The sequence below is a fragment of the Pan paniscus genome, chromosome 7 (assembly GCF_029289425.2).
Source record: "Pan paniscus chromosome 7, NHGRI_mPanPan1-v2.0_pri, whole genome shotgun sequence".
In the NCBI taxonomy this organism is placed as follows: domain Eukaryota; kingdom Metazoa; phylum Chordata; class Mammalia; order Primates; family Hominidae; genus Pan; species Pan paniscus.
The window spans coordinates 113,473,325-113,494,939 of record NC_073256.2 but is presented as its reverse complement, the minus strand read 5'-3'; the positions used below and the strand labels follow the sequence as shown (position 1 = coordinate 113,494,939).

At 51.8% G+C, this 21,615-nt stretch overlaps 1 protein-coding gene across 1 annotated transcript; it reads left to right on the top strand.

Moving 5' to 3' along the window:
* The first annotated feature begins 1,068 nt into the window (after nucleotides 1-1,068).
* Nucleotides 1,069-20,146, top strand: GDF6 (growth differentiation factor 6). Its single transcript, XM_034966377.3, has 2 exons — nucleotides 1,069-2,230; nucleotides 16,986-20,146. Exons 1-2 carry the CDS (start codon nucleotides 1,825-1,827, stop codon nucleotides 17,945-17,947), a joined length of 1,368 nt encoding a protein of 455 aa, XP_034822268.1. The 5' UTR covers nucleotides 1,069-1,824; the 3' UTR covers nucleotides 17,948-20,146.
* Nucleotides 20,147-21,615: the final 1,469 nt, after the last annotated feature.

Sequence of the window (21,615 nt, the reverse complement as noted above, 5' to 3'; positions counted from 1 at the left end):
ACTCCCTCCCCCTGCAGGCTGTCATGTGAGTGGTCCCTGCAGGACAGAAGAGGTGATGAAAAAGCAAAAGGAAGAAGGGGTTAGAAAGTGAGAGGGAGGAGATTAGAGAGACTGGGAACACACACAGAAAGTAGCATGGAGGAGAAAGAAGCCACCTGAGATCAAGTGAAACCATAAAGAGAAGAAAAAAGTCAGAACTGAAATAGAGAAGTTGGGCCAGGAATGACTGTCTATGCTGTAGTGGGAAGAATCTTGGGCTTGGGGTGGGAGCCTGGGTTCTGTCCCTTGCTGCATAACCTCTTGGCAGAGTGGCCTTGGAAAAGTCACTTATCTCCATTGAGTCTTTTTTTTTTTCCATCCGTGAAGGTGAAAATAGTCAACGCCAACCTCACAAAGCTGTTGGCACGATTAAAGGAGGGTACTTTATGGTTGGTGCCTGAGCACCCAATCAGTACTGAGGGAAACTCTTCTGCCCATAGCAGTCCAGGGCAGAGCACTGTGGCAGACAGAAGCAGCGCTGCGCCGCATCGCCTTTCAGCGTGCAGGCCCAGGAATGAGCGAGGCAGTGGGCGGGGAAGACAGGCACGGGGAATCTGGGGACAGATAAAGGAAACTCGTGATGGGGCGAGGCTGGGCTGAAGAGAAACAGATTGGGGTAGAGCTGCAAAGGGAGGGGTCCACTGGAAGGCGAGGGGGGAGGCCGGGAAGAGAGAGGGTGGGAAGGCAGTGTGAGATGGGAGGGCAGTGTGAGAAGAAAAGCAGGCTGGGGAAAGAGGGATTGGAATGCAGAAGGAACTTGGGGAAGGAGGAAGTCCTGCAGGCGGGAGGGAAAGAAGAGAGGGAAAATGGGGATGCAGTGGAGGCGGGGGACAGGCCGCGAGAGGGAGAGGATCCCGGGAGCAGACGAAGAAGTGGAGCAGCTAAAGTCTGCGTCAGAAGAGGTTGGGGACTGCGAGAGGAGAGGCTGGGGCCTGCAGGGGAGCGCAGCAGCTTTTAGCATCGATCCAAACTCTAAAAGACTCGTGGCCTTTGCCTGACCTCGAGGGTCGGGAATAGACGCCTGTCTTTGTGGAGAGCGATACCCCACCGAGAAAATGGGGCTGTTCCGAGCTGGGCCCTGCGCCTGGCCCACGGCGAGGCTTCTCTGGCTCCGGGCTGGCCCCTGAGGGGCGCAAACGGCAGGCCTGGCGGTTGGGGCCGAGGAGGGAAGGTACCACCGCCCCGAGGCAGCGCGCAGCCTGCAGCAGAGGCGCCTGCTCCAAGCTGTCTCTGGGGGGCGCCGCCGCCGCTTCCCTCCTCCGGGGCCGCTCGCTCCCAGGGAAGTGGAGGCGGCTGGCGAGGACCGAAAGCCGGGGCCGCGCTGCGGAGGGACCACACCTCCGGGAGTTCGAGGGGGACCCTGGCGCGGCGGGCCAGCCTTTGCTCCCCGGCCACGGGCCGGCAGCGCCCGCCTTCCCCCGGTCAGCGCTTGCGGCCCGCGCTGCGCGCACCGCCCGGCAACCCCGCGCGCGTCCCGCGGGGGCGCTGCGTCTTCCTGCCACACCGGCGCACCGCGGCCCCTCTCCCCCACACCTCCGGCCCGCACCACCCGGCTCTCCTCCCACCCTCCCCACCCCTCCTCTGCCCTCCCTCCCCATTCCTCCCCTCCCGGCGAGGGGCGGGAGGGGGCGTGGCGGGGCCGGGGTTTGTGTGGCTGGGACCCGGCTCCTCGCACTCCGAGTCCGCCCGAGGAGCCGGGCCCCGGCCGCTGTCCAGCCGCTCCGTGCCCCGCGCGTCCTGCGCCGCCGCCACCGCCTCCTGGGGAGACGCAGCCACTTGCCCGCCATGGATACTCCCAGGGTCCTGCTCTCGGCCGTCTTCCTCATCAGTTTTCTGTGGGATTTGCCCGGTTTCCAGCAGGCTTCCATCTCATCCTCCTCGTCGTCCGCCGAGCTGGGTTCCACCAAGGGCATGCGGAGCCGCAAGGAAGGCAAGATGCAGCGGGCGCCGCGCGACAGTGACGCGGGCCGGGAGGGCCAGGAACCACAGCCGCGGCCTCAGGACGAACCCCGGGCTCAGCAGCCCCGGGCGCAGGAGCCGCCAGGCAGGGGTCCGCGCGTGGTGCCCCACGAGTACATGCTGTCAATCTACAGGACTTACTCCATCGCTGAGAAGCTGGGCATCAATGCCAGCTTTTTCCAGTCTTCCAAGTCGGCTAATACGATCACCAGCTTTGTAGACAGGGGACTAGGTAAGTGGCAAAGAAAACGCTCGACTCCCCTCCCGCTGGAGCTCGGCAGCCAGGGAGCTGTTCCCGCTGGAGGTTGCATTTGTGAATTCCCTTCCCGCTCTGGACACTTCCCTTTTACTTTTCTTAAATTGTTTTTCTCAAGCTCGAGTAAGTTTCTGAATGTGGCTGCGGATTCTATTCCAGTCTCTAAACCTCCCTTCCTTTCCCCCCCTTTCTTTCTCTCTCCCTTCTTTCCTTCTTCCTCTTTTGCAGAAGGCAGCGTGGTTGCCGCTTGTTGGTGGCTGGTGGGGGAAACGTGGAGGACGGGAGGCAGCAGGCGGATGAACCCGGCTGGAGAGGGGTCGGGATGGGGACTGATGGAATCGGTGTCTCGGGATACTGGGTTCGCAGTCCAAGGCCTGAGCTGCTGGGGCAGATCTAGGGCATGAGAGAGCCTTGGAAAGCCCTGGGCAAAGCCGGCACTAGGGAGTCCCACAGTCTGAGGAACTAGTCCGCGAGCGACGTCGGGCAGCCCCCTGGTCCTGACGCCGCGCGGGTTTTCCGTTGGTCCCTGCGCTGGGTGGGATGGTCAGCCGGGCTGGAGCCCTGCGCCCTCCAGCTTTTTTGCTCCAGCGTGGTGCTCCCGGCTGCTCCGAGGCCTCAACACGAGTGGTTTCTGCAGATGCGGCGGCAGCAGTTGGGCGGGCCGGGACAGGGACGGCTAAGTTCGGAGGTTGTGGGTACTTAATACACAAAGGTACATGGGTATGCCCATCCACCTTTCTCAGCCAGGCGACGTTCCTCTCTCTACGCTATTCCTGGGGGCTGGTGGGGGTCTGGGAAATCCCTGGTACCCTCTGTGGGAACGCCTGTATGTGTGGGTGTCTGCGGAAACCCTTGCGGCCCCTTCTTGCCACCGGCGTTGATCTGCAGCGTGGCCAGTGCCCTCAAGAAAACCTCGCACCACCTCTGGTCCCAGAAATCAGGGAAGGATCCACAGGCATCGGAAACTCAGCTCCTAAAGGAGAGAGACAATAATGTGGAAGGAGACAGGAAAGGAAGGGAGAAAAAGGAAAGGAAGAGGAAAGAGAAGGAAGGAAGAAAATGAGGGGATAAAAGCGATTTAGGCAGATATCCACTCCTCCATCCTCCCTAGACTTAGCTCCATGACTTTGACCTGCTCCCAGTTAAGTGGGGTTGCCCGGAAACCTTGCAGCGCTGGGGTTCGGGATTCGGAAGCTGCTTCAGCCACTGCTACCCTGGGTGCTCGCACATCTCTTAAGCTTTTTAGAGCAGGCTAACGGCCCCCCCGCCCCCAGCCCCGAGCTCTTCCCCGGCTCCAGTCCCCGCCTCTCACTCATAGTCGCGTTCCTTGCTCGAGGGTCCTGCCCACGCCGGGTTCGCCGCTGCAGCCCGAGGTCAGCGAGGTTCATGAGCTGCTGAAAGGTCCAGAGGGCAAATTAACGCCGGGTATTTTATGATGATTTTAGGGCTACTAAAGTCACCTTTGCAAAGACACGTGGCTTCTTCGTAGTAGTGCAACTGAGTCCCTGGCCTCCGTGCTGCCCGTGCAGCTCGCCAACCCTCCCCACGACGCACGCCTTGCTACAGTTGTTTCTGTCCCTCAAAGTCCTCTGTTAATCGTGCACTTTCTCTACTACAATTGCGGAAGGAGGCTAAGGAAGCTCAGAGAAGACTGCTCAAGAGGCCCTTCCTCAAGAGAAGAAGTCCCAGAGGCCTAGGCTGGCCGGCGGTTGGGCGCGGATTTTCTTTGCCCGGGAATGAAGTGGCAAGAATCTCTGCCCCTCCCCCAAGTGGGCACCCTAACTGGTTCGCTGCGCCCTGTGAGTTTGGCACAGGACCAAAAGACCCTGCGGGCTGTTCGGAGGTGTCTCCGGAAGCCTGTGGCATTCAGACAAGGGTTGGGGAAAAGTCTTGGGGGCCCCAATCCGGCGTAGACGCGTTACCCTGGTTTGCCCTGTAGCCTCCCCACCCCCATCCCCGCCACTGCGCTGTATGCCCCCGATCCTGGAGATAGAGGAGGGATTGCATGTGCACCCAGTCTGGGGAGGCCTCTGTTCCCGAGCCAAGGCCTCCAGACTAGCAGGACCGAGATCCACAAGTACCGCTACAACCCCGGAATGCGGTGGAGGGCTGGGGATGCGAGCGGTCCACAGCGGGAGGAGACGCTGCATGACCACCCGGACAGCATCTTCAAAGGCGCTGTCTCCTCCGCGTCTCCGGGTTCTCAGAAAATGCGAAGAAAGGCAGTTCGTTGACTGGGAAGGCGGTGCGGCTTGTCGCACGCCGCGCGGGGGTGAAGGAGTGCGGAGCCACGGGCGGGAGGGGTGCGCAGAGGAGGGGGTGCGTTGCTGGCTGCAGCCCCAGCTTGATAAAGGGAAAGCCTCACTTTCCCTCTCACTGATTTTGATTTGATGTGTCACCGGCGGTGACCTCAGGCTGGACCTTCCGGGGCTTGCTTAGCATCGGGCCCCTGATTGGAGTGTTTCAACTCAGCGATCTAATTGAGGGTTCATGTCATAACACATCAAACGGTGTCTCGTCTCCCGTGATGGAAGGGACCCGCCAGCCGCGCATCCCCGGCTCCTGGCAAGGACTTCCGCCCCTCTCACGTGGGGCTCTTAACCGCGCCAACCCCCCTAGGGTCCCCTCCCCCAACGCGTGGACGGCCTGGCGAGGAGGAAAGAGCAGCGGCCCGCCTAGAGCTGGGCCAGCAGCGCTAACTTGGCGCCTTGCCTAAGGGATGTTTAAATCGCCGTCGAGTGGGGCTGGCCTGGCTCGGTGGAGCCGGGGGTCCCCCAAGGGGAGGAGCGAAGAAAAGGAAAGGAGCCCCGAAGTCAGTCCAGGAGGCATGGGCGACTTGCTCCTGTACAGTATCTGTAAAAAGCCTTCCTTACCCCGGAAACCCCAAAGTTACACCTGAAGCCTATGGTTGAGAGTGGGAGAACAGGCATAAACTCTGCCCAAAGTGAATGAAGGACGCTTTAGGTTTATAAAGAAAGCAAGTTCTGTACTCCATCCCAGGCCACTTCTCCCTATCCTCCAGGAGGAGAACTTATTGGGGAAAAACAAACAAACAAACAAACAAACCTAAAACAGGTCCCTTCTTTCAGTATGCTCTCCAGACACCTAGGAGTAATAATAGTAACCACGATTTATTGAAAATTTACTGTGTACCAAGCATTGCACTAAAATTTGTTACATGAATTATCTCGCTTAGTTATCACAACCACTTCCTAGGAAAACGCTATCATTACCACGTTTTACGGGTGAAGTAAAGAAGACAGAGGAGTTAAGCAAGTTGCTCCAGGTCACACAGCTAGCGAGAGGTGGGGCTTATATAAGATTCGAGACCCTGCATGTTTAACTAGAGCACTGTATAGATAGTTTAAGTGGTGAGGTGGTTTCTAATGGATGGTGACAAGAAGCAGAAGTCAAAAAATGGAAAGATTTTCCCCCAGTCTAATATTTGTCTGCAGTCACTTAAGACCCAGTTAGGAGTGTGAGTGAAACTAGATGTGAGGGTCTGAATTTTGGTGTGCTTTGCTTCCTCCTGTTCTTATTTTAGCAGATGCACAAACCATATTATCCCTGATTTTTAAAAATGCTCTTATATTGTGCTTTAAAAATGATGTTGGATCCATAAAGGTGAGAAGGTGTGTGCCTATGTGTTTCGGTGCCATCATGGGATGAGAATGGACAAGGTTGGATATGGTGAAATTACCATTTGCTCATGAAATAACGCATTAAAAGGCTACTAGTACTGGGGCCCTGGACCCCCAGCCCTGGGGCCTGGGAAAGCCAGACAATTAGTTCTATGAATTCAGCAGGGCTGAGAGATAGAGGGGAGGGAGGAAAAGAGAGAGACAGAGAGAGAGAGAGAGAGAGAGGGAAAGAGAGAGAGAGAGAGAGGGAAAGAGAGAGAGAGAAAGAGACTGACTGATTCAGACTTTCAGTTTATGTAGGGAAAGGTGCCACATAATTCCAACAAGGAGAAAAAACAACTCTCAAGAATGAGAGAACCGAAATGAGTCTAAGACTATTGCTGTGAGTTAGGTTTCCAGATGGCTTTGAAATAAGAATACCCTTTACTTTTTTCTTGTTGTAATAATATTCTCAAAAAGGAGGCAGTGAGGAACGGATAAAAACCAAAACGAGATGGGAACATCCTTGAAGAACTTGATGCCCTAGAAATAACTCTCAGGACAGTTTGCCACTGACTGTTTGTTGGCTTCTCCATTCACCTTCTGGGTCGTGATTATCAAAGGGCAGAGCAGGACCATTCTGGGAATAGCCCGGCTGCGGGGAGGGCATTCAGAGAGTTGCACAGTTCCCTCGCGATTGAAGTTCATCTGGTACCTCATGTTATGCAAAACAGCGGGTTTCTGGGTGGACCTGAGCCGCAGAGTGGTGTAATCAACTCAGCAGTGCTTTTGCCGGTACCCTGTTGTCGTTGGCAAACCGAAAATGAAATATAAGCAGGGAAGTATTTTAATGGGGACGGAGGGAATTCACAACTGTTAATTATTTGGTGACCTTGTATTCGATTTGTTTGAGTCCCTTATAAAAACACTAATGCAGACCAGACGGCCAAATGAGGAAGCTGGGCAGAAGGTTCCAATCTAGGCTTTATTTCCCCGGAAAGAGGGAACAGCCTTGGAAAAGGCTTGCTAAGCGTTCAAGTGTGTGCGTATGAGGGTGCGCCTGCATGAGCGCGGGCACGGGGTTTGTGCCACTGTCCAGGTTCACGGTCCTCCTCCAGCCAGGTGAACTGGAAGGTCCTGCAAAAAGCCTGGGGGTAAGGGAAAGAAGCCTTAAATTGGAAGTTTGTTTTGCTCTTCTGGTTCGAATAAGGCAAGTTTAAGGCCACAGACCAAACTCTTAGGCACTGACTTGCTGTTAAACATCAGTTATTGTAGTTCCAATCCTTAAGGCCTTAAGGTCTGCCTTACAGGGAAAAGCAAGAAGATTCTAAAAAGAAAGAAAGAAAGACCACCTAGTATGCTCTACAGCGAGAGCGCAGGTTGCGCAGGGATTCTTGGCGAGTTTCCTTGGCAAAGGAGGCTAATCTGAGACGGACATAGCGTTTTCCTCAACGCGGGAGGCTCTCGGGCCTCTGGGAGTTTGCGCGGTGGAGTTGCCGATGGGGGAGGGGATCTAAAAACGTGCTCAAACATCCTTGTGGTTTCTGCGCATTAAAAGAAAAAAGTCACTCAGACCACAGATCACGACAGGCCTGGCGAATCCCTCTTCTCCACCCTCCCCACCCCCCAATTGAATCAGGACTTGAAAGCTCCTCTTTCCGACCGGAGAGGATGCGTGTCACCTGGACCCGCGGGGAACGCAGGGCACTGCATCGGAGGCCCTAACACCACATGTTTTTCTTAGCTGGAGTCCTTGAGGTTCTTACACACCTCCTCGAAAGTGGTGACTTCTTTCTGGGGCGGTGGCGGAGAAGGAAGAAGGGAATGAGGTGGAGAGGTGGGGAGGAAGATGGTATGATAGAAACAGGGCAGAACGAGAACTTTTGTTTCCTGCTAGGACTACTGCGTGCACCAAAGGTCTTAGAGCAAATCAACAGTAATCCCTGGGGGCTTTTAAGTAAAAGGAAAGCCATTAGTTCGATAACCCCTCGGGTATTGAATAACCCGGGTCAAACGACACTCTTTGGACCAGGGGACTGAATCGAGCCGAGCCCTCGAGGTGTGGAATGCCGGAATGTGGATTCACCGTGCCATTCCGTTGCTTGACATCCCTCCATCCCCCACCCCAAGGCCTGGCTGTTTATTTTTAAACTCTAAGTCGGTTAAATAGTATCTCCTGTTTACAGGAATTAAATAGGTCCTCCTTGGACTAATGGGTTCCAGGGTTGCAGTTCTCTGCCTTCTAAGATAGTCCATTAGCATTGCTGGGGACTGAGGGTTGGGTCCACTTGGGGTGAGGGGCTGCAAGAGCTTGGAAGGGGCGGGCGGCGGGCGGCGCTGGACAACGTTCCTAGGGAAGCGCGCGCGGCGGCGCTAGTGGCCCCGGCGCCTGGGGGCGGGGCATGGTTTAGGGACCCGAGAGTGGGCGTGAAAGAGGCCAGGGGCGGGCCTCTAGCCCAGGCTGGTTTAGCTTGGGGAGAAGGGCAGAGGACGGGCACAGGGGCAGCGCAGGGGATTGGCTTTAGTGGGGTGCAGAGGGCATCCCTTAATAACATAGGAGCCCAGGAGAATCGGTGCGCCTGCTTTGCAAGCCTGGCTTCCAGGCAAATTGGTCCAGCCTCCCACTCCACTTCCCAGCCCACTGCCGCTCCGAAGCTCAGCGTGGAGGGAAATTGACTAGGAATAGACTAGGGCCCACGAATCTCACTTTGCTAAATTGTTTCGAAAGTCAGACCTAAATGAACACCGCAGACAGAGATTGCGGCTCTCCCTTCCTCCCAGACTGCACACGGCCCAGCACCTTAAAGAGCACAGCACAGCGGTTTCTCCTGCGCAGGACCCCTGGGTGCTGAGTCCAATATCCTCCCCGCGACTACAAGCCAGTTTGAACCCTCGCCCCCACCTGCAAGCTCAGAACTGGTCAGGGAGCGGAAGTCACATAAAATGAACACCCTTCCTTCTACTTTTGATCTCGAAACTGAAGCCATGCAGCCCGATCATATTCCAGCTCCGATGGCAGCTTGAGGATTCCTCCCTTTCCGCTCCCCTAGCCTTCGTGGAGGACCTGGTTGCTCCCCTGGGCTCCCGGGTGACTTACCGGTCGACAGTGCAGGGAAGGCCGCCCCTAGCCAACCCCCCAGGTCCCGGCCCCAGGGGAAGGGCAGGCCGCGTGCGCGCCGCAGTGAGGTGGGGAGGGAGGGCTCAGCGCGGGAACAGTACCAGAGCTTCGGTTTGGGTTTCATCTGCAGTTATGTCAAATTAAGATTTGAGCCGCTGTGGTCGGGAGCCCAGAATGGGACCCCGTTGAAAAGAGAAGCACAGTGAAGTGCCCTTGATCTCAGCTTTGCCTCTCTGGCCCCTCAAGAGAGCACGCAGCCATCAGGGTCATTAACTAAGTTCAGGAAAACTGCTTTGTAAATGAATCTGTTTCATCCTCTAGAGACAAAAGGAGTTTCCCTAAAGCGCCTTGGAGCTCCTGATAGGGTGAGCAGCACTCACGGGAGAGGGCTTCTCCCCAGCCAGCACTGCTTGTCAGAAACAGGCACCCTGGGGTTAGAGCTAAGGCCACTAAAGGCGGTGCTGAGGCCCCGAGGTGAGGGGTGCGAAGCTGTTTTCAGTTGGGTGGGATTCGAGGATCTCCTTTCTTTTCTTTCTCTCCACTCTCATTCATTTGCCTCACCTTGAGCCGCAGCTTGCTGTGCCCATACAGGGATTTCTCCCAGGGATCCAGGCAGGCCACTAGACCCACTTAACTTGTGGAGTCTACAAGGCCCAGGCCCCTCAGGAAGAGAAGGGCCTGGGTCTGGAGGCCTGAGGGAAAGAGTTGAAAAGCCTCTCCAAGACTCCGTGGAAGACTTGCCTTGGACCCCTCTGGTCTTTGGAAGGAGAAATACAGGGCAAGCTATTGGGGAGGGCACTGGGGAAGCCAAGAGACATGAGAAAAGCTGGACTGGTGAATGTGTGACGAGAAGGAACACACACTGAAGACAGACCCACGGACGAAACCTTCGAAAGTGACAAGCACCACAGGCCTGGCCTCATGCTGCAGCCCAAGGGGCCCTCCATTGCAGCCCTCCCCATCAATATGTGTCTGGCCCTTTGCACAGTGAAGATCAGTAACATCTGCCTCCTTATCCCCACCCCAGACTGGCCCTGTGGTCAGATCGTGCCCCCACAAAAGGACACCAAAGTGGGGAAAGAAACGAATCCTTAGGCCTCTCAGGGCTGCACTGCCAGCCAGGGAGTCATTTGGGTTAGCACAAGGGCTGTCACTGGCCTTGACCCCTGCAGAAGAGGAAACCTGCAAGAAGGGCTGGATCCTTGATGTGGCTGGGGTGGAGGTCATCTGTTCACCTGGCACTGTGGGAGGGACAGCAGTGGTGACAGGGCCTCACGGGACTGAGAAGAATCGGGATGATGAGGTGAGGCTGCAGCCTCCATGAGCCTTGACTTTCACTTGACTTCAGATAAGCAGGAACTGGAAGCGTCTTCATCTTTCTCATGCTTCCTAGCACCTTTCCTCCACTCACTTCTGGAATCTTGTGGAGAGAAGTGGACCACAAGGACTGAAGTCCAGAGAACTGGATTTCAAAGGAAGTCAAGAGAAGGACAGGTGCACCTTCCCCTAGAAGATGTAAGTAGTCACAGAAATATTGGCTGCATTCACTGGACGTCTCTACGTACCATGCACATCCCTGAGTACTTTGACTCTGACCTTTACAATGATCCTGCAAGGTACAGGTGGTTCTCTCATTTTACAGCTGAGGCATATGAGGCTGGGAGAGATTATGCGACCCAGTCTAACCAAGGTCACCCAGCCACTAAGTCACAGATCAGGACTCAAATTTATGTCTCTTAGACTTTAAATTCCTATGCTCATTCCACATTGTCAGTAGTGACTGACATTTGCGTTCAGAAGTCTTTCTCTCACACCTTATCTCATTTGCACCCCTCTGTGGCCCTGTTAAGTTTCCTCCTAAATTCTCTTTCACAAGTCCAATCATCGACATTTCTTCCGCTGAAGTAATGACTGCTGTAGTTCTGCTGAAGTGAGCGACTCTTGCAGGCCAGGGATTAATGCCCTCCCTCCAGGCATGGGCAGCATGGAAGAGTTTCTCAGGGTTTCTACAAGGCACAGAGATCAGGGCTGGGATGTCTAGGGTGGTGGCACAGATACTGGAGCCAGATTGCCCACTCTACTACTTAGTATCTTGAGCCAGTTACTCAAGCTGTCTCTTTTAGTTTAGAATGATGGCTGTCTCAGAAGTGGTTTTGAGAATTAAATGAGTTACTACAGGTTAAGAATTTAGATCATGCCCAGCACAGATTTAGTGCCACACCAGTGTTTGCTCTTAACGATTATTATGCTGGGGGATCAGGCATGAGTATTGGGGTTAAGAAAAAGTACCCTGGAAAGGGTGAATTGTATGGACTGCTTCCCGAACTTACATCTCAGTAAGAATGTTAGCAATGCGTCAGCAGCTTGCAAAGCTCAGATCTCAACAGAGGCCTGACTCAGGATGAGTATCTCCTCAGGGGGAGGCCCAGGAGATCTGTATTTCAGGAAGAGGGTACATAGTTGGCACACAGATTCCCCTTAAAGCCCTTCACACTCCAGGAGGAGGGGTTGGTGGCTCATTTTTAATCACCCAGTACACCTGGCTCTATTTCCAACCTGATGGACTTTGCCCCCTCAGTGCAGTGCGGAAGGTGAGAGACTTAGTTGAGAAAATGACTCCAAGCCCAGTCATGAATTTTGAGCTTGGAGGTCTTCTTTGTAGTAAAGAAAAGAAAAAAAATCCTGGGGGAACCCAGCCCACCTTGATTACATTAATGATGAAGCTATGTCCTATTTCCTGGCCCCCTGCCAAAACAGGACCCTGGTAGAGCAGCATGGCTGCAGGACTGGGGTCAGAGCACTTGGAATTAGGACCTTCAACACCTGTCTCTTGCGCTGCAGGACTGGGGTCAGGGCACTTGGAATTAGGACCTTCAACATCTGTCCCTTGCTAGTTTCAAGACAATGGGCAAGATACCTCTTAGAGCTTTAGTTTCTTCATCTATAAGTGAGTATCACAGTAGGCCTGACCTTAGACGTTCGCTGTGAAGATTCAGTGAGAGAGGCCATCAAAGCTCTGAGCACGTGCCTAGCACAAAGGTGGTGCCCTACAAGCGCTCAATGCTGCTGCTGGCTCTAAAATGAGGGGGTAAGGGAAAGGCGACTACAGTTTCTCTTGCAAAGATGGGTGATTCTCCCTGCCTGGGGATTGGGGATGGGAAAGTCCACTATCTTCTCGACTTTCTGGACAGTGGCCTAGTCGCGGGGCCTGTGCCACCGGAGAACATGACTGGGAGGCGTGGCGGGACGCCTGGCCAGTAGCTATCCAGGGTCACTGCGTACTCAGAGATGTGAGCCAGGTGCGCGCGGAGGAATCTCGTGGAGCCCAAAGTCAGCCGTACCAAGAATCGTGCAAGTCCGGGAAGTTGGAGCCGTGGGTGCACAGCCAGGCGAGTGACAAAATCCAACTAGGACTTTCAAAAGGGACCTCAAGCTGAGTATATATCTCAGAGATGTCTTCGGAAAATGCAATGCCGGGCCCTTCCCACCTCCAACCAAAGGAAGTTTCTGGTTTTTGGAAACCCTCTACAGGCTAGCCCAAGGAAGTAGCCCCCAGCAGAAGGCTCTGGGGCTGGAGTGGGCAGGCTGGAGTGGGCAAGCGCACAGAGTCCTGCAGCTACGTGTCCCTCCCTCATGCCGCCCTCTTGGGGCTCAGGTTCGCCGGGCGTCTGGCCTTTGGCGTCGCGGGCATCTTTTCCTTTCCGCTCTGGAGTTTGCCACTCCAACTTTCTCCAGCCACGTACTGTGACCGTGGACAGATGCCCTTTTCCTTTCTAGGCCAGTTTTCTCATTTAAAATGGGTGCAATGGTAATTACTTTGCAAATAGGTACCATTCCTTCTCTTGGTTTCTTTTTTTAATTAAAATTTTATTTTTTACCTTATATTCACCCTAACTGAAAATTTGTACCCTTTGACCAACATCTCCCCTCTTTTAAATTTTTCCTAAATTCTACACCAGAAATATATGTTTGAGGTGCTTTCAGCCTTTTACCAACTCGTTGACCATTATGAAGGAGTATCTTCTAACATGCCACGGTTTGTTCCTTCCTTCTTATTTTTCTCTCTTCACCCTCCTTTCTCTACGCAGCTGCCAGGAAACGAAGATAAGCCCAAATCCAGCAATTGTAACTGGAAATGTTTATATGTCTAATGTTCAGCAAACACTGTTAACAGAGGTGTGAATAAGCTGTAACAAACCAGGTTGATGCAAAGTAAAAGGGAAATAAAAAACTCCCACCATGTATTTCTGGTCAATTTCAATTTAAGGGCCCAAAGCATAGGATTCACTTCCAGGATGTGGGAAAGTGCCACAGATTTTGAAGTGACAAGTGCGTGTTTTTTTAGTCAAAGGGGTGGGAGAGAGGATCATTTGATGACATCAGTCTTCATTTATACAAGACTTAATGGGAAGGGAGGCTTTTGGAACGGAGTATGAAGGGCTGGCTTTTTGCCCACAGATGGCTCATGGCAGCTGAGCCAGGCTCTGTGATGCCAGGTCAGCAGACAGCAGGCAAAGTGTCTTCAGGGTAACAGTGCATGGTGTTGTATTCACTCCCCAGGTTGGATGCCTCCTCTGAGCTATTTCTGTGATGCAGGTTTAGACAGGTAGGGAATGTGGTCTGCAGGGGAGCTGCACAGAGGAGCCACCTTCTTGGACCTTCTGTTTAGGGGTTAGAGGTTCTGGAGACCCAGAACCAAGAGAACTTGTGGCTGAAAGGATAAAAAAATGGGGGTGGCTTTGGGGGCCACGAATGGGCTGGGAGAGGTAGAATTGACTTGGTCCTGGTGAGTACCACCTTAGATGCTGCCCTGAGCCCTGTGCTTTGCAGCACCTTGTTTGGTGCTCCCCCCTACTCAGTGGTGAATTCAAAGAACCTAGAGGACAACCCCCAGTTAGATCAGTGGTTCTTAGGGTAATTCCTTGGACCAGCAGAATCAGCATCATCTGGGAGCTTACTAGAAATACAAATTCTAGACCCTACCACAAGCCTCTAGAGTGAGAGAGAATTTGCATTTCTAGCAAGCGCCTATGTGATGCTGATGATGCAGATTTAAAGACCACTGCAGATTTAGTGGCTTTGAGAGTCACTATTCCAGACCAAGCTCCAGATACCTGGGCCATATAATTCTTGCCCAAATATCCCTGAGCTCACTTGCAGGGTCTGGACAGCCTCTTCATCCATTCAGTTCCCCCAAAGGTAGATCACACCACTGATGTGTGCACCTGTGAAACTGTGCACAGCTTTAAGCTGTCAGCTGGGATGTCCACATGCTCACAGGTGAGGCCCCTTGAAGTAGGTGATGGAGCTAGTGTGGAAAGAGAAGAGAGAAGAAGCTGAAGTCCCATTTGCATTCTTGCACTGAAACGTGGAAAGGGTAGGGGTGGGCTGGTCTTGCTGGAAAGATCATCAGAAATCCTAAGGCTGCAGAATCAGTAAGAGATCTTTCTCTACAGATGCTTGCCTCAGTTTTAACTCAGCTGTGCAAATTAATCATTTATTAGCCCACACATTTTTTTTTAAAAGAGTAAAAACAAAAGCAGGCTGATTTCCCCCATATTGCATGAGAGAGAAGTAAATCATAATTCTTTACACCTGCCTAATGCACTCCAGCCAGTGGCAAACCATCTCAAGAGTTGTGTAAGCAAAGATGGAAATGATTTCCTAAGGGAGCCTAGATTTTATTCCTAGCAAGCCCTGCAAATAATTTGGACTCTTTCCCCCTTTTCTTATACACTGGCCACTTCTGGTTACTTTTAGACTCCAGTACCTGGACTACAGTGGAGAGGCAGTGGGGTTTAGGGGCTAAATGCTCCAACTCTGAATTAAATAGACATAAGTATGGCTCTTAGCCTCACCACTTTCTGGCTGTCTGACTTTTGGCAATACCTTAATTTCTCCAATCCTTGGTTTTCTCATCTGTAAAATGGGAATAATACAAGTAATTACCTTTCAGAACTGTTCTGTGCAGGTGGATATAGATTAGAAATATGTTATTCCTAACAACATTTAGCTAGTGCAGCAAGTGCCTTAGATTTGTTGCTCTCATCTCATCCCTAGTTTGGCGAGAGAGGCAGGAAGCCAAGCCTAAGGCAGTATGTCCAGAGATCTGGGTGGAGGCTGAGCATTGTCAGACACAGGTTTCTTTGAAGGAGAAGAAAGTGTGCTGAATTCCCCCTGATTTTAATGTGACCCTGGTCTGTTTGAAGGTCTTGGCTTCCATAAATCAACTGCCTGCAGCAGCTTTTCCCTTTTCACCTCTCTAACCCTTCCCACACCCCATCTCAGGTTGGGGCATGTGCGTAAGAGTGAACCAGCCAGTGCTACGGTCAGCCCCGAGTACAAACTGGGTGTGGCAGAGGCTCCAGAGCCAGTGCCCCCGGGCTACATCTGGACTGGTAGAGAGGGTTGGATGCTGGGCCCAGTGACACTTTTACTATTGAAATCGACCCAAACTTTACTAGCTTCTGGGGAAGGCTGGGGGCTTTGGGGATTTTTGTATTTGCTGGGTTGTAAATATTTTATGGGAAGGCAGCCCAGGAAAATCTGGTTAGCTTTCCGCCTTGCACATTGAAGTGGAGTTGGCTTCGTGCACAAATGTGTCAAAAAAGAAGTCCGGTTTTGCCTTGGTTCTGAAGAATTTGCCTTGGATTTTAAAAGCCTGTTACACTCCCCTACCTCACCTGTCCTAAATTTCTTTTTCTCACTTATGACCAAACCTTTTATCTTCAGGAATAGTTGCAAAGTGAGAGAATTTTAGATTGGGAGTGGGAGGAGAGATGGGAAAGTCTCTCTCTCTCTGTCTCTCTCTGTGTGTGTGTGTGTGTGTGTGTGTGTATCTAATTGTCCCTGGCTGAGGTTTTCTGCCTTCCAGTTTTCTGCCTTCCAGGTACATATTTTTCTCATTGACGGCAGGATGTTCTCAATGGACAGATGCAAGGTGTGTGTGTTTGTTCATTTGTCACCCCCTGCCCCCAATACTTCTGAAACTTCATTGCTCTTTTGTTTGTTGTTTAATGATTGGTGAATAAATAAATAAATCTCTCACCAGCTCTTCATTCTGCCTGCACTGTGTTGGACCCACCAAAACCGCCTGATGGGCAGCAATGTTACCCCAGACTAGTGAGTCTAAACTAGAACTGCACCTTTAAGTCATCTTGGAGTTAAAAAAAAAAAAAAAAAGCAAACAATAAACAAAAACCCCATGCCCAGTCCTGTCCTTAGACAGTGATTCAATAGGCTGAATCAAGCCCTGGCCCTGGCAGTTTTTCAGTTCTCCAGGACATTTTAGTGGGCCAGATTAAGATTCGCTGTCGTAGAAGTTTCCCACTTACCTGACCGGCGTGTGCTCCAGGTCAGGAACCGCCCTAGGCACTGAGGGGAGCAAGGTGGACAATGACATCGGCCTAGCTCCTGTGGGTTGGTGGAGGCAGACAGAGTGTTGCTGGGAAAGGCAGACTACTAAGGAGATAAAAGTAAACAAGGTAATTGTAGATAATCCTAAGTACTGGGAAGATAATCAAGCCAGTCCTGTGATAGAGACCTGGAGAGGCTACTTTAGATCAGGGTGCTCAGGGGTGGCCACTTGGAGGAGGTGACATTTGAGACGTCAACGAGAACGAGCCAGCCCAGCCCAGAGGAGGTCTAGGGGAAACGCGGCCCAGGCTTGAGACCACAAAGGGCACATTAGTGGTTACGAAGCCTTTTGGGGGGAAACCCGGTAGGCCGCCGCCGCCTCGCCAGCAGCCACCGACTTCCGCCCTGAGAGTCCGGAGCTGACGCGAAGGAGGGGGCCTGTCCTGGCGCGCCCCCTTCCCCGCGCCATGCACCAGCCAGATGGGGAGCCGGGGTGGTCAGGCCCTGGGCCGGGCAAGCTGGACTGCCCGGCCGACCTGCCCCCACTCCCCGCCCTTTTCCTCCCGGGGCGGCCGAAGAGCACCGGGCTGATCTCCCCCTTAAGTGAAACTGACTGTAATTATTTTTTATCTCGCAGACGATCTCTCGCACACTCCTCTCCGGAGACAGAAGTATTTGTTTGATGTGTCCATGCTCTCAGACAAAGAAGAGCTGGTGGGCGCGGAGCTGCGGCTCTTTCGCCAGGCGCCCTCAGCGCCCTGGGGGCCACCAGCCGGGCCGCTCCACGTGCAGCTCTTCCCTTGCCTTTCGCCCCTACTGCTGGACGCGCGGACCCTGGACCCGCAGGGGGCGCCGCCGGCCGGCTGGGAAGTCTTCGACGTGTGGCAGGGCCTGCGCCACCAGCCCTGGAAGCAGCTGTGCTTGGAGCTGCGGGCCGCATGGGGCGAGCTGGACGCCGGGGAGGCCGAGGCGCGCGCGCGGGGACCCCAGCAACCGCCGCCCCCGGACCTGCGGAGTCTGGGCTTCGGCCGGAGGGTGCGGCCTCCCCAGGAGCGGGCCCTGCTGGTGGTATTCACCAGATCCCAGCGCAAGAACCTGTTCGCAGAGATGCGCGAGCAGCTGGGCTCGGCCGAGGCTGCGGGCCCGGGCGCGGGCGCCGAGGGGTCGTGGCCGCCGCCGTCGGGCGCCCCGGACGCCAGGCCTTGGCTGCCCTCGCCCGGCCGCCGGCGGCGGCGCACGGCCTTCGCCAGTCGCCATGGCAAGCGGCACGGCAAGAAGTCCAGGCTACGCTGCAGCAAGAAGCCCCTGCACGTGAACTTCAAGGAGCTGGGCTGGGACGACTGGATTATCGCGCCCCTGGAGTACGAGGCCTATCACTGCGAGGGTGTATGCGACTTCCCGCTGCGCTCGCACCTGGAGCCCACCAACCACGCCATCATCCAGACGCTGATGAACTCCATGGACCCCGGCTCCACCCCGCCCAGCTGCTGCGTGCCCACCAAATTGACTCCCATCAGCATTCTATACATCGACGCGGGCAATAATGTGGTCTACAAGCAGTACGAGGACATGGTGGTGGAGTCGTGCGGCTGCAGGTAGCGGTGCCTTTCCCGCCGCCTTGGCCCGGAACCAAGGTGGGCCAAGGTCCGCCTTGCAGGGGAGGCCTGGCTGCAGAGAGGCGGAGGAGGAAGCTGGCGCTGGGGGAGGCTGAGGGTGAGGGAACAGCCTGCATGTGAGAGCCGGTGGGAGAGAAGGGAGCGCAGCCTTCCCGGTAACTTCTACCTGCCAGCCCAGAGGGAAATATGGATTTTCACACCTTGCCTGGCCACCCTGGAAAAACAAGCCAAGGAGGATTTCTTTTGTTCTGTTTTTTTTTCTCTCTCTCTCTCTCTCTATTACTGTGGCTTTGGATTTCCTTATGTGTCTTACAGGCTTTGATAGAAGGGGAGGGGAGGGAAGATGCATACCCGTTTCTCAACTGCTCCATGGATTGAAAAAATAACAGTTTAAAAAGGGAAACAATGTGGGAGGAAGAATCACCGTTGACGCATCTTGATTTGGTTGGTTTTTACATGTGTAAAGAAGGTGGGGTCTCTGGCCATGTCATAGCCCATGTCTTGTGCCCTCCCACACAGAAAGTGTTAGATAGGGAAATTGGCAAAAAGAATAGTTAAGTCAGGAATGGTCCTGCCTATAGAAGAGCTTTGAGAGAGGTGGGCCCACGGGTGCCCCTCTCACCCATTTGTGTACTCTGTGAGTTTACCAGCTCTGCCCTGGCCTCTTTCGGTACCAGGAACTGGCAACCTTCATCTCACTCCTGAGGGCCCAGGTCTCTGCCTTCATTGTTGCTTTTTCTGGTGGGGGCAAGGGGAGCTGGTATGGATGGAATGACAAGAATTAGTCCAAATGGAACCCCTTGAAGGATAATGAAAAACCACAAGGCCTGCCTCTGACTGGGGCTGACACGGAGGTGCATTAGCCCAGGCTGGAGGTAGCCCACCCAAATGCCCTTTCTGATTCTAATTGATTTCTTTCAACAGAATTTGCCAAAATTCAGACATGCACTTCTAAGGGGAAGGTGATTTTCCAGTTCAAAAAAATGGGCAGGAGTGGGGAACAAAACAATTAATGTAAGAGCTACAAAGGAGGGAATAGGAACCAAGAAGTAGAAGGAGTCCCATCAGGAGGGAAGATGGTGGGCCTCAGGGAGGATGGGGATCAAGGGACAGGCCAGGAGCCAGGAGTGGGGAAGGGAGGGATGAAAGGGGACACAAGTCCCTGTCTCTGAAGGTTCTTTAAAATCTGAGTTCCCTCCCCTCTCTTTGACATTCCTGAAAGATTACCAGCCAGCAATAGCCCAGGGCTCCCCCAAAAGAATTGTTTCAGATTGTAATTATCAGTTAGGCAATGTTTTTAAAACTTAGTAATGAGAAACTGTGAAAAGAGCCAAGTGTTACATTGAGCTTGGGGTGGGAGATGGGGAACAGGCAGTGAGGAAGGAGACAGGGGTGGAATTCGTCTTCTGGGAGGAAGCTGGAGAGAGCACAGTGAAATTGAAATACCCATTCCCAGATAGTCAAAAACATGAACTTTCCCCCAGCCTGCACCAGTATTGTTTTCAAACATTGCCCATGAGTAGGCCCTTTGAAGAGTTAGCTTCCTCCTCATCTTTGACTATAAAATTGTTTAATCAATGGAATTTGTACCAGCCCTTAAAAAAGTTTTAGTTTTTCCTAAGTGATTTTGCTCTCTTCCAATCTAAACCTGTTGCTTGTTTGGTTCAGAGAACTACAAACTGTCAAAGAAAGGGTGGGGATGATAAGAAATGCTAATATAAAAATGCTAAGTGAAAAAAAGACTTGGCCAGGAGAAATAATTTAAAATGCACATTTGCTTTGGATGCACTGTTGTTCTGTTAAGGCTGTATATATTTGTTTATTTAAGGTGACTGAAAGTGCAAAGAGGAAATGGACAGCATGCAATTCATCCTAATGTACAAAACGTTATATGCACTCAAATGTTATAATTTCTAATATTTTTAAAGTTTATATTCGAGTTGTACAAAGTTAAGCATTTATCAGATATTTCATTTTTTCATAATGTTACCATTTTCTTAAATATTATTACAAAATTTTAAGTCTGTCTAATGGAGAGTTTTTTTTAAACTGTCTACCTCATATAATACAAGTATTTACAACGCTAAAGTTACCAGAGGTCAATGAATAATCAAAACATTTTTTACAGTACACCTTTCCTGGATAATATGCAATCGAATGCTATATTATTAAACGCATTTTTCTCCTTAATAACTCAGCCTGGTTTATATGGATCGATTTAGAAAAATCCTTTTCTCACAGAATTATTGTCAGAGGTAGTTTGTTCCAGTATGGGACTGAATGTCTGAAAACAAACTGATGATTTAAAAAATCTGTCATTTAGAGCATTACACTTTTTCTTCATAACTCTTCAATAACTCCTTTTTCATGACATTTTTATTCACTAGAATAAAGCCAAATCCTTGTCACCTATTAGACCAGTGTTTATAAGCCTGTCCCTCATCCCAGCACTTCAGGAATCCAAATAGAAATTGGATTATTTCTTAGTTGCTTTAATGTTGAAAAAAACAAAGCGGTAATGTTGAGGTAAGAAAGTGGTTACCTAAGTCAACCAAGATGTCAGTGTAATTACTCATTACCTTTGTGGCATACTGGAAGCAGAAGATACAAATGTTTTTCTGTGCTTGCTGTGAATTGGGGAACTCATGTATGAATGTGAGCACTCACTCTATCAGGCATGATGTTATTCTACACATGTAGAATCTCATTTAAAACCCTCAGAGGTAGATATTATTATAATCCCCATTTTACAAATGAGGAAACCAAGGTGCAGAGAATTTAAGTAACCTGCCTGTGGGCATCCAGCCAGGGAATTGTAGTTAGGATTTAAAATTAGTTCATTCAGACTCTAGAGCCTTAGGAGTTAACCACTGTACAATTCTGTCCCCAGATCATCTACCTGCTCTCTGATTGGTCCCTAAATATTGACGTGGGGAATGTGCAGTTAGCTACAATCCTTAGGGTTGGTCAGCTGGCGGAGGAGGAAATGGTACAGAGGCCAGCAGCATTGCCTGAAGTTTTGGAGTGTGTGAATTGTAACTGCTGGCATAAGGGCAGCTGAAAAATGGGTATGGGTTGCAAAACTCCTTGAATTCTTAGCTTTGGGCTTGGCCCAGTAAACTTACAGTTTAAGCCATTACTGGGCTTTGGCTCTCTACTCTTTGCTGGGACTGCCCTGGGTGTGATTTTTATGAGTTTTGGTTATCAACACAATAGTCAATTTACAAATAGGTCATGTTTCAAAAAACTGGTTGCAAGTGGACCCTTAGAACTAAGAAACACTTTCCCGTGGACACAGTGATTGTTTGAGTTTCCAGGTCATTTTGCAGAAACTTTATTTACCCAAATGGAACTTTTTAACAAAGCAATTTTGACTTCTGAGTTTTGAGAGGATGTAATCGCCTGGGAAAGTGGAAAAGAGACTGTCTTTTCTGGGTGGAAGCTGCTTTTGAAATCGTTGAGAATTCTTTGCATTTTTGCACCACTCTTTTTATACCTGGCACCCAATTTGCCCAAGCTCACGAATGCCCTGAGGACTACCAGACTTGTACTTTAATATGTTCCCAATCCAGAGATTTCCCTTTTCTGAACAAATATTTTCATGTCCAAAGTTATTTTTCTTTCTTTCCTCTATTAGTTTATTCCTTAACT